The sequence below is a fragment of the Polistes fuscatus genome, unplaced genomic scaffold, assembly GCF_010416935.1.
Source record: "Polistes fuscatus isolate 324 unplaced genomic scaffold, CU_Pfus_HIC Scaffold12, whole genome shotgun sequence".
NCBI lineage: Eukaryota > Metazoa > Arthropoda > Insecta > Hymenoptera > Vespidae > Polistes > Polistes fuscatus.
The window spans coordinates 4,403,091-4,416,431 of NW_025113020.1; the positions used below are offsets into that span (position 1 = coordinate 4,403,091).

At 29.2% G+C, this 13,341-nt stretch overlaps 1 protein-coding gene across 4 annotated transcripts; it reads left to right on the forward strand.

Annotated features, from left to right (window-relative positions):
* The first annotated feature begins 245 nt into the window (after positions 1-245).
* Positions 246-12,250, forward strand: LOC122513380 (ral GTPase-activating protein subunit alpha-1). 4 transcript variants are annotated; one of them, XM_043629703.1, is made up of 23 exons: positions 246-578; positions 1,419-1,529; positions 1,674-1,691; positions 1,825-1,996; positions 2,095-3,827; positions 3,901-4,032; positions 4,453-4,683; positions 5,011-5,201; positions 5,288-5,386; positions 5,469-5,753; positions 5,844-5,969; positions 6,075-6,242; positions 6,937-7,047; positions 7,133-7,291; positions 7,380-7,559; positions 7,775-8,138; positions 8,227-8,375; positions 8,474-8,649; positions 8,730-9,189; positions 9,279-9,565; positions 9,651-9,787; positions 9,975-10,153; positions 10,797-10,908. In XM_043629703.1, the coding sequence occupies exons 1-22, from the start codon at positions 473-475 to the stop codon at positions 10,106-10,108; spliced, it is 5,529 nt and encodes a 1,842-aa protein (XP_043485638.1). In that variant the 5' UTR covers positions 246-472; the 3' UTR covers positions 10,109-10,153; positions 10,797-10,908. The 4 variants fall into 4 exon arrangements, with proteins under 4 accessions (XP_043485638.1, XP_043485635.1, XP_043485637.1 ...); XM_043629700.1 differs by having other exon boundaries at positions 247-578; positions 9,975-10,100; positions 10,797-12,250; XM_043629702.1 differs by having other exon boundaries at positions 247-578; positions 10,002-10,100; positions 10,797-12,250.
* The last annotated feature ends 1,091 nt before the right edge of the window (positions 12,251-13,341 follow it).

The window sequence follows — 13,341 nt, forward strand, 5'->3', positions numbered from 1 at the left end:
GTAACGTCGGTAGATAAAACAGTGTAGTAGCGGTAATATTTAAAATAATTCGATGGCACGTCAGGAAGGACGAAAGGAAATAATTCAAGATGTATATAAGGTAATTAATATAAAATGATTATATTGTTGTAATACATTAATAAAAATTTAATGAATTATTATTCAATGAAATAAATTCGATATAAGGAAGAAAAAAAATATTGACAATGACTAAAGAGTATGATGTCATTGCCCCGACAGGTTATGAAGAGTGCGCGCCGTGGACATCAAGATGGCCGCTACGTACATCTGATGATAGTTATACGTATTCATAAAAATTGTGACGGCGTTTCGTGATAGAGGTGCCGCGCTTTTTCGAGGCTTCGACATGGTGATAGTGTACAGTTAGTTGCATCTTTATCGATGAGGATTAGCTCGTTTGCTCTCAATGGTATTTTCTGCATTCGCGGCCGGCTACGGCTCGCATTGAACCATGTTCGGTAAAAAACTTCATGTAGACGTCAAAAAATCAACACTCAAAGTTCAGGATGTTAAGAAGGACAGTGCGACCCGATTTAAACATCTTAAAATAGTCCTAGGTAAGCTTTCAATATCTTTGAACGTCGAACTTTGCTTATATCATTGGTTTAGGTCATCCCTCAAAATTTACTTGTCTTTTTAGCAAGTGTGTGGGTGCTTGGAAAAGAGAGAGAGAGAGAGAATGTGTGAGTGTATGTGAGAGAGAAGGAGATGATGAATGAATAGAATAAGACAGTCAAATAGATATGTAGTTAGATTGTAGTAGGTAGATACACGAGTAAGTAGGTAGATAGAACGAGCAAGAGAGAGGAAAGGAGTGGGCAAATATTCTTAGCATCAATTAACTTCTACTTGATGAGAATTGAATATTTTTTTTACTCTGTTGTAACAATTACTAATATCTCGTATTAAAACTTTAACGTTTAATTTTTTTCGAATCAATAAAATTTACATACGTTCTATATAAGAATTATATTAAATTACACTGATTGTCACTGTTTATAAATTAATTATATTTATATAATCTTGTAACGTACACATATATTAATAAGATTCTTCTGATCTTGACTGGTTTTGGTGTTTATTTAAAAGAAAAAAAATATAATACATAGTTGATATACATTGTAATTATACTACGTTGCAAGTAGTTGGTATCTAATCACAAAACCACATGACCACATCGACCAACTCATAGTGGCCTCCACTTCCAGCTAAAATTACACTTTCATTATATACAGATAATATTGTGTATACTCATCTGTATAGGAATTCCAGAACTGGTTAAAATATTTTTAGACCGCTTTGTAATATGTATCATTAGCTATAAATACAATCTCTGTTAAAGATTTAGGATATATAATAAAGTTAACAATAAATTCTATTCTATTTTATTTTTTTAGAAAATGTGGATACAGACGAAGCGAAAGGATTTTTTGAAGGAAATTTTAGTCATGTTTATTTTATATTATATGACTGCTTTGTGTCAGCGGAAGCAAATCTACGACAGCGAGGTAAGACTGCGTTTAATTCTAATAAATTCTATAGGAATATAATCAAAAGTCTTATTTAATTGTACTTATCCATTAAACCACACATTGTAATTTCTACATATTAATTCTTTAATTAAATGTAATTTTATTCTCTTACGCTGACAGAACTTTCCTTTCATATTGGTAAGTTAAATTGGTAACTAGAAATAGTATTTTGTATCGCCCTATAGTATATAAATATAGATATAGTTATTTAATTAAATACTCATGACTTTTTGATGAATTCCGAATGACTAATGTTGAATTTTATTTTTAGTACACAAGGCACATAGAGAGGAATTAGAACAAGTATTACATCTATTAGAAAAAGTTTTAACTCTCCTTCCTGAACTTTTAAATAAACGATGGCAATGTCACAGTCTTGCAAGAATTCTCAAAAAATTATTACACCCTGGAAATAGTTGGAAACTTCGTAGACAGGCCATAAGGTGAAGACTTTTTAAATTTATCTAAGATTATATACACAGACAATAATAAAATAATATTGTAAAACAATTATATTAATTTCTACGTATGTATGTTTTAGATATTTCATTTTATGGTATCAAGCACTGGGTGAAAATGCTCCTGAACCTATTCATCAAATGTTTGCATGTTTGGTCCCAGGTTTTCCACCGCCACATTTTTCACATTACAAATGTGAACGCAAAATTGATAACAAAAAAGAAAAAACAACGAAAACAAGCACATCGGATGAGAAAGAGAAAAGAGACTTTTATGATGCACAAGTGATACAAAGTAACTTTCATGATAATGGTTCGAATCAGAGTCCAGTAAGTCAAGTAGATGGTGGACCTATTTTACCTCCACAAGGAGGAGAAAAACCATTAGACAATGAGACTGTTAGATTTTTAGAAGCATTGTTAGAGTTCATGGTGACCCAAGTAGTCAAGATAGAATGGAGAGATAAAGCAACGAGGCAGCACAAGACATTTCAATTTTTATTAGAACGTTTTAAATCAACATACCTACGATATATTTGTCCAGAATTTGATGACAATTTTTCTTTATATAAGCCTAATTTAGAGTTGCCTACAGTGAGAAAACCAACCAATCAAAGTCAAAATAATTATCTTCTCTGTAAAGTTGCCCTAATCAAATGGATTGCAAATTTCACTCATGTCGCAAGAAAAGATAGCCTTTTTACAAATCTTCCACAAAGCACAACGCCCAATGAAGAAAATCCAGAATCAGAGCTACGTCGTGTTTCAGTTACTCAACATTCGAGTGATTCTAATTTACTTTCACCTGAATCTGCCCTCTCTCAACATGATAATCAAAATCAAGAAGATAACGCTATATCAGCTATTACTTTAGTCAGAGAAGTTCTATATGGGAATAGAGATAATGTTAATTTTGTTCACGAACTTTATAGACAAGCATTTCTATTAGACTTCAGTCATGCGGGAGCGATAAGAAAAGCCATAGCTGTATATAAGGATTGGATACAAATGAATGAATTACCTCCATTTATGTTAGAACCATTGGATGGTCATAAAGAACGAGATTACGATGATAGCCTCAAGAAAGATTTTAACGAGACGGATAAGAGTCCATCTGAAAATTATCGACAACCTAGATTGAGGAATGATTCATATTTAGGTGCTATACATAGAGAAAATTTATTTATTAGAGCAGGATTACAAAATGTACTCCAAGTATTTATTACACAAGCATCACACGTTTTTTTCCTCGAATATGCTGGTTTAAATTCGAATGCAGCTCTGATAGAAGAACAAACGGATAGTTGTAAAAGAGTTTTGAATGTTTATCGATACGTTGTCATGCATTCAAGATTGGAGCCTGCTACGTGGGAACAGTTGCTCAGAGTACTTCTTCAAATTACTTCCTTGGTATTGAGTGAAAATTCATCTCGTCGCAAACACCACGAAACTATTGGAGGCAAATTGGCACCTGCTATATTTCAAACTCTTATTGTTACTTGGATAAAAGCTAATTTAAATGTAGTTATATCTACCCAACTTTGGGATCAATTTTTAGAAGTATTATCTTCTTTGACACAATGGGAAGAATTAATTCGAGAATGGGCTAAAACATTGGATACATTAACACGAGTACTTGCAAGGCATGTATATAACTTAGATTTAAATGATCTACCATTAGATAGATTAAGTGAACAAAAAACAAAGCGACGACGTGGAGTTGGAAGTCGTGCTGCATCTATTGGAAGCGTTCAGCCACCGTGTAAAGGAAGTATTGATCAAGAGAGTAATACCACGTCGAAAGAAAATGTAACAGGTACAATTTCAATTGTACATCTTTTTATTATATTTATGAATTTTTATATATAATTATATTGATTTTACAATAGACCATCCACTACCAGATTTAAGAAAAGGAAGATTGTTACCACGCAGTGCAAGCGATAATACTATTTATAATGGAAAAGCTCGTACGAAGTTTCAGAGAAGTCGTACCCATACTGTACATACCGGTATTCCTGGTGAGTTGAAAAATAATTCATTATATTGACTGATATTTTTTTTATTTTCTAAAATTTAAATTTCACGTTCAATCCTCTTAGTAGTGCCATCTATGTTACTTATACTGTGTGCAATTTATTTATAACTTTATACTTTTTATGTTGCTTTACTACTGACACCAGGTTAAAAATAACTATTCTTGTGTCAGACAACTTATGCCATTTTATTTTTGTTATCAGTAGTCATCTTTCACAATAATTGATCACATTTTTATATTCCATATTTCAATATCACAATTTATTCATCGTTAATTACATTTAAATTCTCTTCCTGAGTTGGAGTAGAAGGAAAAAAGAATATAAAAGTCTATTTAAAATATCAATAACCTTCATAGTGTCTGTGGCTTTCGTATTAAGTGTAAATAATTTCCTCGCGTGCAGTACTTCCCCTATCCATAGAGCAAGATATGGCACGATTACTATCAAGTGGTCCTACATCATCAATAACTGGAAAAATGCTACCAAACAGACGTGCTAAATCATTGGATAGCATTGTCATAGTTGATAGTGAACCACCATCTCCACGTTGTCCCTCTCCAACACCAAGCAGTGGCGTTGACAGCAATAAAGATAGTCCAATACAAATAGAAAACATTGATGGCAGCAGTATTGGTATGTATTTATTTTCCTTTCCATTATATGTTGGTTTACATTAAACATACATTTTTGTTTAATACTTGCACTTTAATATAGTATAGTAAGGTTTTTATTAATTACATTATTAAACTTCTATTTCTCATCGATCAAAATAGCATTACTACATTCTTTGCATTATTACAAAAATAGAAGGTCAGATAGAATTATACTGATTTAGATTAATTTAAATCATTCTGCTTTTTTACTATGGATTAATAATAATATCTTTTTATCCATTATAGGTATATATTAAAAATGAGAAGGAATAAAAGAAAAATAATATCCATTGTGGAAATTTTACAGATGCGAATGATATAACAGAAAGAAGATCTGTTATGGCAGGCGGTGGGGTACGAGGATGGTTGCCAGATGTTGCTGTTGTATTATGGAGGCGAATGTTATCTGCTCTGGGAGATGTAAATAATATTCAAGATCCATTATTACACGGTCAAGTTATGGATTATCTTGTACAACTCACGCAAACTCTTATAAAGGTAAACTTTAACTATTTTTTGTACTTTTCAAAGCTAACGACAAAACAATTATTTTGTACAAATAGATATTTTCATTATTTTTATAGATCCGCTTAAATCAAGGTGTTTCCGGAGACAATCAAGTAACACCTCCAGCTCCGGAACTTATTCCACCGTTAACTGTTATTGCCCCGTGGTGTTTTAAGGTAAATTTATAATTATAATAGCACGTATATAAATATTTCTACGAGTACATGTTCATTAATATATGCATTCCTTATTTTTTAGGCAATACAATTACCAGCTCAATACGAAGTAGGCAAATTAGCTGCGTATCGCCTTATATGTCTCTTGACTGTTCAACCTTTGGATATAAATTTACCGAAACAGCATTTGAATCTTTTTTATCGTGCCGTTCACAATGGCATTGCTAGTAACAATAGTAAAGTACTCCACGTATTAGTCAAATACACTGGGCCTCGATTATTTAGTTTAAATCTACCTGGTTCTAGTCTTCTTATTTTGGATTATATTCATGCAGCAAATGTAATATTAAGTAGTCAAGATGTTGAGGTACTTTTCATATATATATATTAACATTATTATACATATATATATATATATAATACATCGCAGATATACATAAAATAATTTTTATTTAAGGCACCTAGAACGGAAGCAGTCTCTATCATTGGTTCGCTATTATCATTACCAGCAACCGTAGCTAAATTACCTTTGTTGCAACCAAATGGATCTGATATTTTAACAAAAGTATGCCCTGATGCGAAGGTATTTGAAGTGATTATTGAAATTTTATAATGGTCGTTTAAAAAAATATATATATATATAATAAATTAAAGATAAATAATATATATATATATATTAAATTTGTAGGAACATATAGTGAATATTCTTCTGAGAATTTGTAGACGCGAACCAACTGGCATAGCAAGATGTTTAGCCCTTTCCAGCATAGCTATGTTTGTATACAGAGAATTATCTTATAAAAATCAACATCCACGAATTCCAGAGGCTGTTACTGTTCTTCTTCTTGCTCTGAGGGTGAGTTCATAATTTTATCTAATAGTCAAATTGTATGGTGATGAAATAAGTTTATATATAGACTTTAAACTTTATTATTATTATTATTATTATTTATGCATGTGCTAAAAGTGGTTATATAGATCTTAGTTGCTTGCAAATGGGTGTTTCAAAAATTGTGCTTTGAATAATAGAGAAGGAAAAGGAATGTATAATAAATTTATTAATATAATTTTAGTAATATATATATATATATATATACATTGATTATATAATAGGTATAAGATAATAACATGTAAGTAGATATCTTTTCCATCAAGTTTGATTGACAGAAGATGCAAAGGATCAAGCGGTACAAGACTGGTTTCTATTTTCCTTTAGTAGAACAGGTAGTTTTCTCTTTTGTTTTTTTTTTTATCTATGTATGTATATATAGATAAGAACATACAATTGTGTTCTTATTGTGTGGTGTTCCAGTATTCCTCTGTTGATAAGTGTCTACGTTTTACAGGTTGTTGTCATCTTTGCATGGTGTAATGCACACGAACTACTTTTTGTTTGTACTTTTTGTTTAGTAGCTAAATATCATATTTATTTTATAAATACTTGGTAGCTTAGTTTGTACATATATATTACTAATGTTTTATGTTTATTACTTGTCTAAATAAAAATACAAAATATATATATAATAAGTTTTTTATTATATATTTTTCAGGCTACACATGTGACGGTTGCTCAGGTGGCATGCGATTCACTTTTACTTCTATGCGATAAGGCAGACACTTTATTAGAATTGTATCCCAATGTGCCATGCAAAATCACTCACGTATGAATCATTATATCAATTTATATTAATTCCATATAAAAAAAGGAATTTTATTTAATTTTACAATTTTATATATATTTGACAGATCCTTTCAGAAACTCTTGGACGAATGACTGTACGAGAAAGACGTGGTCCATTAACAATATCAATGATATTTTGTCTAGGAGAATGGGCTATGAATTTGGGTCCAACTGTATTATTACGTGTATATCAAGGAGATCCACTTTTAATGACACTATTCACAGTTAGTAATGATACATAATTTTTGTAATAATATTATATATCTAAGTAATACTTTGAATTTGATTAAAACTGTTTCTATGTGTAATTAGGTTTTAGATAACATAGCACAAAATAAAGGAGGAAAAGATCCACCTAAAACGAATAAATGTCATCAAGATGAAAATGATGATTTTGATCCTGACATCACTTTGGATAATTTAACCGATGAAGTGTGTTCTAAATCTCCTCATCGTGGTAATGTTCATTCAGTTCAACTTGCAGCAAAAATGGTAAACATAGAATTTTATATTTCACTCATTTATACATATACAGGGTGTCCTACATAACTTTAGTCACGATTTTTCAAGTACTTGCGATAATTTGATAAAAAAATACTTTAAACAAAAGTTGATCTGTTTTTTTGATTGACTATACATTGCAATAAAAAAAAAGTTGGAAAAAAATTTTGTTTTTAATGTTTTTTAAACAAATTCGCTTTTAACAGGTAATGATGCATTTGATTAATCATCTGGGTCACTTTCCAATGGGTATTGGTGCAGCACGTCTTTCTTCATTAGTCGTCGAGTTAGATGACGTACCAGGAATCGAAGGAGATGAACTTTCCTCTGCAATATTTCAAGCACCAAATATACAATTATTAATGCTGTCCAATTCAATTATAATGTCTCTGGTTGAATTAGCTGCACTTGATGCACCCGGAGGAGGAGTTACAGCTGGTTTAACAACAGCTCCTTCTTTAGTTAGAGTTTTGTTACGTGATTTAGCAGGGAAGGCATCTTGGGATAGTTCCATTTTGTACAGTCAACCATTTGTCGACGATGAAGTTCAAACACCTTTTGCAAAATCAGGTATATATTTGTAAACTTTGCAACTTTACGGTATGCATTTGTAAACTTTGTATATATTATTTTTTTATTTGTTTGATAAATTTTTTAGTCGATTGGAATATAAAATCTCATAAGGAAGAATTAAATAGTGTTATAACACAACAAAGTTGTGCTTCAAGACACACGATAAGGCATCGTGAGCCTCATATTTTACCAACATTTGCAAATGGTGCTAGTGATATGGATAATTTAGATGATGTAAGTATGCACATATCCATCCATTGTATTTCATTTATATTTTTTATTTAATAATATCACGAAACAAATTTTATAACTGAAGTAATTCGAATGTTTAGCTTCTTCAATACATAGGACATACAAGTCCTGAAGTTCTATGTAATCCGGAGATAGCATTAAATGCGCCAGCTAATCCACCGCATGGATTGTACCTTGAAAGTGAAACTATTGCAACTATTTTAAATCAAAGAAATGCAGAGCAAGAACATCTTAATAATTGGAGCCAACATATTAGGTTATTAAAAATGTATTATATATTATATATTTATTATATAATGTTGATTAGACTAACTTTTGATGTATATGTCCCTTTAGCATGTGTGCAACACCAATTAATCCACCATTGTGCCGTCAACCACCAGCACCATTTCATCACTGCCGGTTACTGTTTTCTCATTTGGGTTTGTCTGGTTGGGAACAACGCAGAAAATTACATTTGCTTACTAAGAATGAAAAACTTTTACGTGAATTACGGAATCTTGATGGTCAACGTTCTAGAGAGACGCATAAGATCGCAGTAATTTATGTTAGTCAAGGACAAGAAGATAAAAACTCAATATTGAGCAATGTCACCGCTAGCAAGGAGTATGAAAATTTTGTAGCCAGATTAGCTTGGGAAGTTGAACTTGAATCGCATACAGGCTTTCTTGGTGGTCTTGTACCTGGAAAAGCATCTGGTGTAACAGCACCTTATTTTGCAACATCTTTTACCGAAGTACTCTTTCATGTAGCAACAAGAATGCCATCCGATAGTACAGAAAGTTTATTACAAAAGGTATTTCAAATTATCTATACATAAGAAAGTATTTATCATTAATTAAAAATATATATTGATGTTGCATTCTAAAATAAATTTATTTTTAGACACGACATCTCGGTAATGATGAAGTCCATATTGTTTGGTCAGAACATTGGAGAGATTATCGTAGAGATATCATACCAACAGAATTTTGTGATGTTTTAATAGTTATTTATCCACTGCACAATAAATTATATAGAATACAAATATCTAGAAAGCCGGAAATTCCATTTTTTGGTCCACTATTCGATGAATGTATTGTTGAAGATAAAGTTCTTCCCGGTCTGGTTAGAACAACAGCATTGGCTGCAAGCAGAGCTAAGAGATCTACTCTTACATTATATCAACATTAGTATGTTTATTATTAATAATACATTATATCTCATAAAAAAATATCTGTACAATATAATATACAAATAATTCGATATATATTTCAGTTATGAAGAACGTGCAAGATCTATCGACACTGTTATGAGGAATCATAAAGAATCAACAACTTTTGAAGAGTTCACAGCTAATGTTTATTCTCCAGTACAACCAGCAAGTCCATTCAGTGGAACGTCTTCTGTGTCCGGTTAGTTTTTATTTTATTGCGAAGAGAAAAAAAATGATTATTTTTCGTTTATTATTTTTATTATAATATTTTAATAGTTTTGAGTAAAAGAACAAAAAGATTAAGTGTTCATATTGGTATCACTCGGCAGCATGACAAACTATTTTTATTTATTTTGAATTTATTATTATTAATATCATACTATCAGGATCTACAACAAGCGTGCAATCCACAGCGTCGTCAAACCTAGCAGCAGCGCTTATAGATTCCCATCAAGGTCGTTCTGGTCTGCGCAGTACTTCAGCAACAAGCAATGATATTCGTGCAAATAGAGGTGACTAATTCAGTCCACTAACCCCCATCCACCTTGTAACACCATCCAACAAGGTAGTATTATTAGTTAAATATTATTTCTGTGCTGTCTTCCAGTGTTAATATCAAACGATTATCTGATATCCCTTTTATCTGATTTTATTATATGTCATCTCTATATCTATTTCTATCTTTCTCTTTTTATTACATTTTATTTATATTCATATAAATACCGTTTATTCATATTTTTATATACTTTTAATAAGTTTAATAAGTTATATATTTTCGTTTTCTCATGATATTATTCATTTATATTATTGACTTCATTAGATCATTTAAAATATCATTCGTTATATATCTTCATTTATCTTTTTTCTTCATTTATCTTTTTATTATATATTTTTTTAATTTTTATTTAAATGTAATATTGTAATAGACAACCGTTTATTCATATTTTTATATACTTTTAATAAGTTTAATAAGTTATATAATAAGTTTAATAAGTTATAATTTTCGTTTTCTCATGATTATTTTCATTTATATATGACTTCATTATATCATTTAAAAATTATTTCATTCGTTTATATTTTTTTCTTCATTATCTTTTATATATTTTTTTTAATTTTATTTAAATGTAATATTGTAATAGACAAAACTCTCTCTCTCTCTCTCTCTCTCTCTCTGTGAAAAATAGTAAATATATTAATATTGATTGTAGCTTCTGACGGAAGCAGAGTATGGTTCAGTACCGATGCTCAGGATACAAATACTGCTTTGCATGGAATTTCACCAAGACCTGTTAAAAAGATGTCTTTCAAAAGTGGGCCAAAGCAGAGAACAAATACACAGCCTACACCGCCGGATAGTCCAAGATACAAATAAACTGAGACATTAATTTTTTAATAAGAATGTTTGCACAAAGAAAAAAAAACAAAACAAAACAAATTGGTGGTTTTAGGTATGCCTTTTAATTTCTATTATATTTCTGATGGAAATCTTTAAATTAATCTAGTTAATAGATAGTAATATATATATATATATAGGGTGGTGTCTTTTAATGACAAGAGAAAAATATAACACTTAATATACTTACACTAAACTCAAAATATTTGATTTAAAGGGAATTGAACATCTTGATGATTAGGTTTAGTGTTTTCTGTTTTCCGTCCTTAGGTTTAATTTTCATACAATAGTTGTACAGATGAATTATTATTACTTATTTGTTGCTATATCAAAATATTAATTTATTACAATATAATTTCATATAAAGGTATATTGTATATCATAGATACATATATATATATTACAATAAGTATATATTTTCTTTATAACACTTACCAGTTTCTCAAATACGAACTGGAATGATTGTACAGCAATTTTCTCAAATTTATTTGATTGATTATTTGAAATAAGAAAGTTATATAAAGTACACATACATATTGAGTGAACATGTTTTCATACGGTATAGAAATCTTTTATTGCATTTCAAGTAATAATAATAATAATAATAATAATAATAATAATAATAATAATAATAATGGAATACTTGAAGAAATCTAACATGACAATATGTAGTTTTGCAATAATCATTTCTTTCAAATCTTTCAAGTGTTATAAGTAAATAATATAATTTTATTTAAGAAAACGCAAAAACAGAAAAAATAAAAAAAAAATAATATATTGTAAAAGTATATAAATGCAAATGTTGTAATCGTAAGTTACGATTATGTTGCAACGTTGTAATTATGAAATATTTATAGATTCTTCTTTTTTTTTTTGTCCAAAGTAGAATTCTGTAAAAGTTAATTATTATTATTTTTTCAATAATTTTTACTCGAAACAACTTGTACATTCCACAAATACGTTTTTTCTCTTTTTCGCAATTTCTATTTTCATATGCATTTTGAATTTAAACACGCTCTTAAATATTGCATTCCAATTACTTTTTTCTACAGTTTGATAATATTGAATTAACTATTTTTCTTTTTTTTTCTTTTTTTATGTACTTGAAATACATTTTTTAGAAAATTATTGTCTATAATATAATAGAGCAAAGTGTTGGTAGTATGAAAAGCTGTTTACTAAATATATTTTTTTTCATACCAAAGTCCAGAGGTGCTTAATTTTTGTAATGTCAAATCACATGTAAGTACTTCTATGTATAAATTCAAATGGAAAAAATATATAGTAGAGAGAAATAATAAGAAAACAAAATATTGACTAAACAAATAATAATAATAATAATAATAATAATAATAATAATAATAATAATAATAATAATAATAATAATGGAGTCAACATTTATCAAATAAGTAATTGCTTAATATATTATAATATTAACTTAGTGATAATATTTAAAAGTATTAATGCTATTTCACAATGCTATTAATAAATAATAAATTAACGAAAAGAAATAAAACGACAAAAAGAAACGATGAATTATTAAAGTAATTAGATTACGCTACGACAAGTGTCTTCGATATCTTTGTTTGCGTATAAAGACACTTTTTAAATCTGTGCAGTTAGAAGAATTGAGACTTTCTGCGTGTGATTAGAATTTTTTGAACATTTAAGGAAAATCTAGTAAAAAAAAAAAGAAAAAAACAAAAAGGAACACACCACACACATTCAAAATTGTAGACATTAGCGAATGAAAATTTAGGTAGTAATTACCAATGGATAGATCATGGCCAAAGCAGCATTATTTTTTCACTAATTTATATTGAGAAAGAATGAAAAGAGGAATGTATGTATTGTACATAAATTGTACTAAGCTGATAGATAGAGATGGTGGTGGAGTTATTTGATCAAATAATTCATTATTATGAAATGTATTATTATTAAATTGTATTATTAATCTGATCTATAATACGTACATGCACTCTCTCACGTGTGCAAACACAACACACACAGACACACACACAAGATTGAAATTATTTATTATTGATAATTCAAATTACTATTGTGAATTGTATTTGTATATTGTACTTAATTGTTCTATAATTAGTGTTACTGATGATTACTATATGCTATAATTTTTGTTATATTATTGTTATAAGATTTTACGTTTATATGTATGTATAAGCTGATCTTATGACAAAGGTATAAACAAAAAAGATATAAATGCATATAGAGAGATATGAGAGAAAGTTCTTTAACTTTTTTTTTTCTTTTTATATATATACAAATATTACAAATTCTAATTACATCTACACATACGCTTAAGAATATTTACTTATGTTACTGTTTATGCAGGATATATA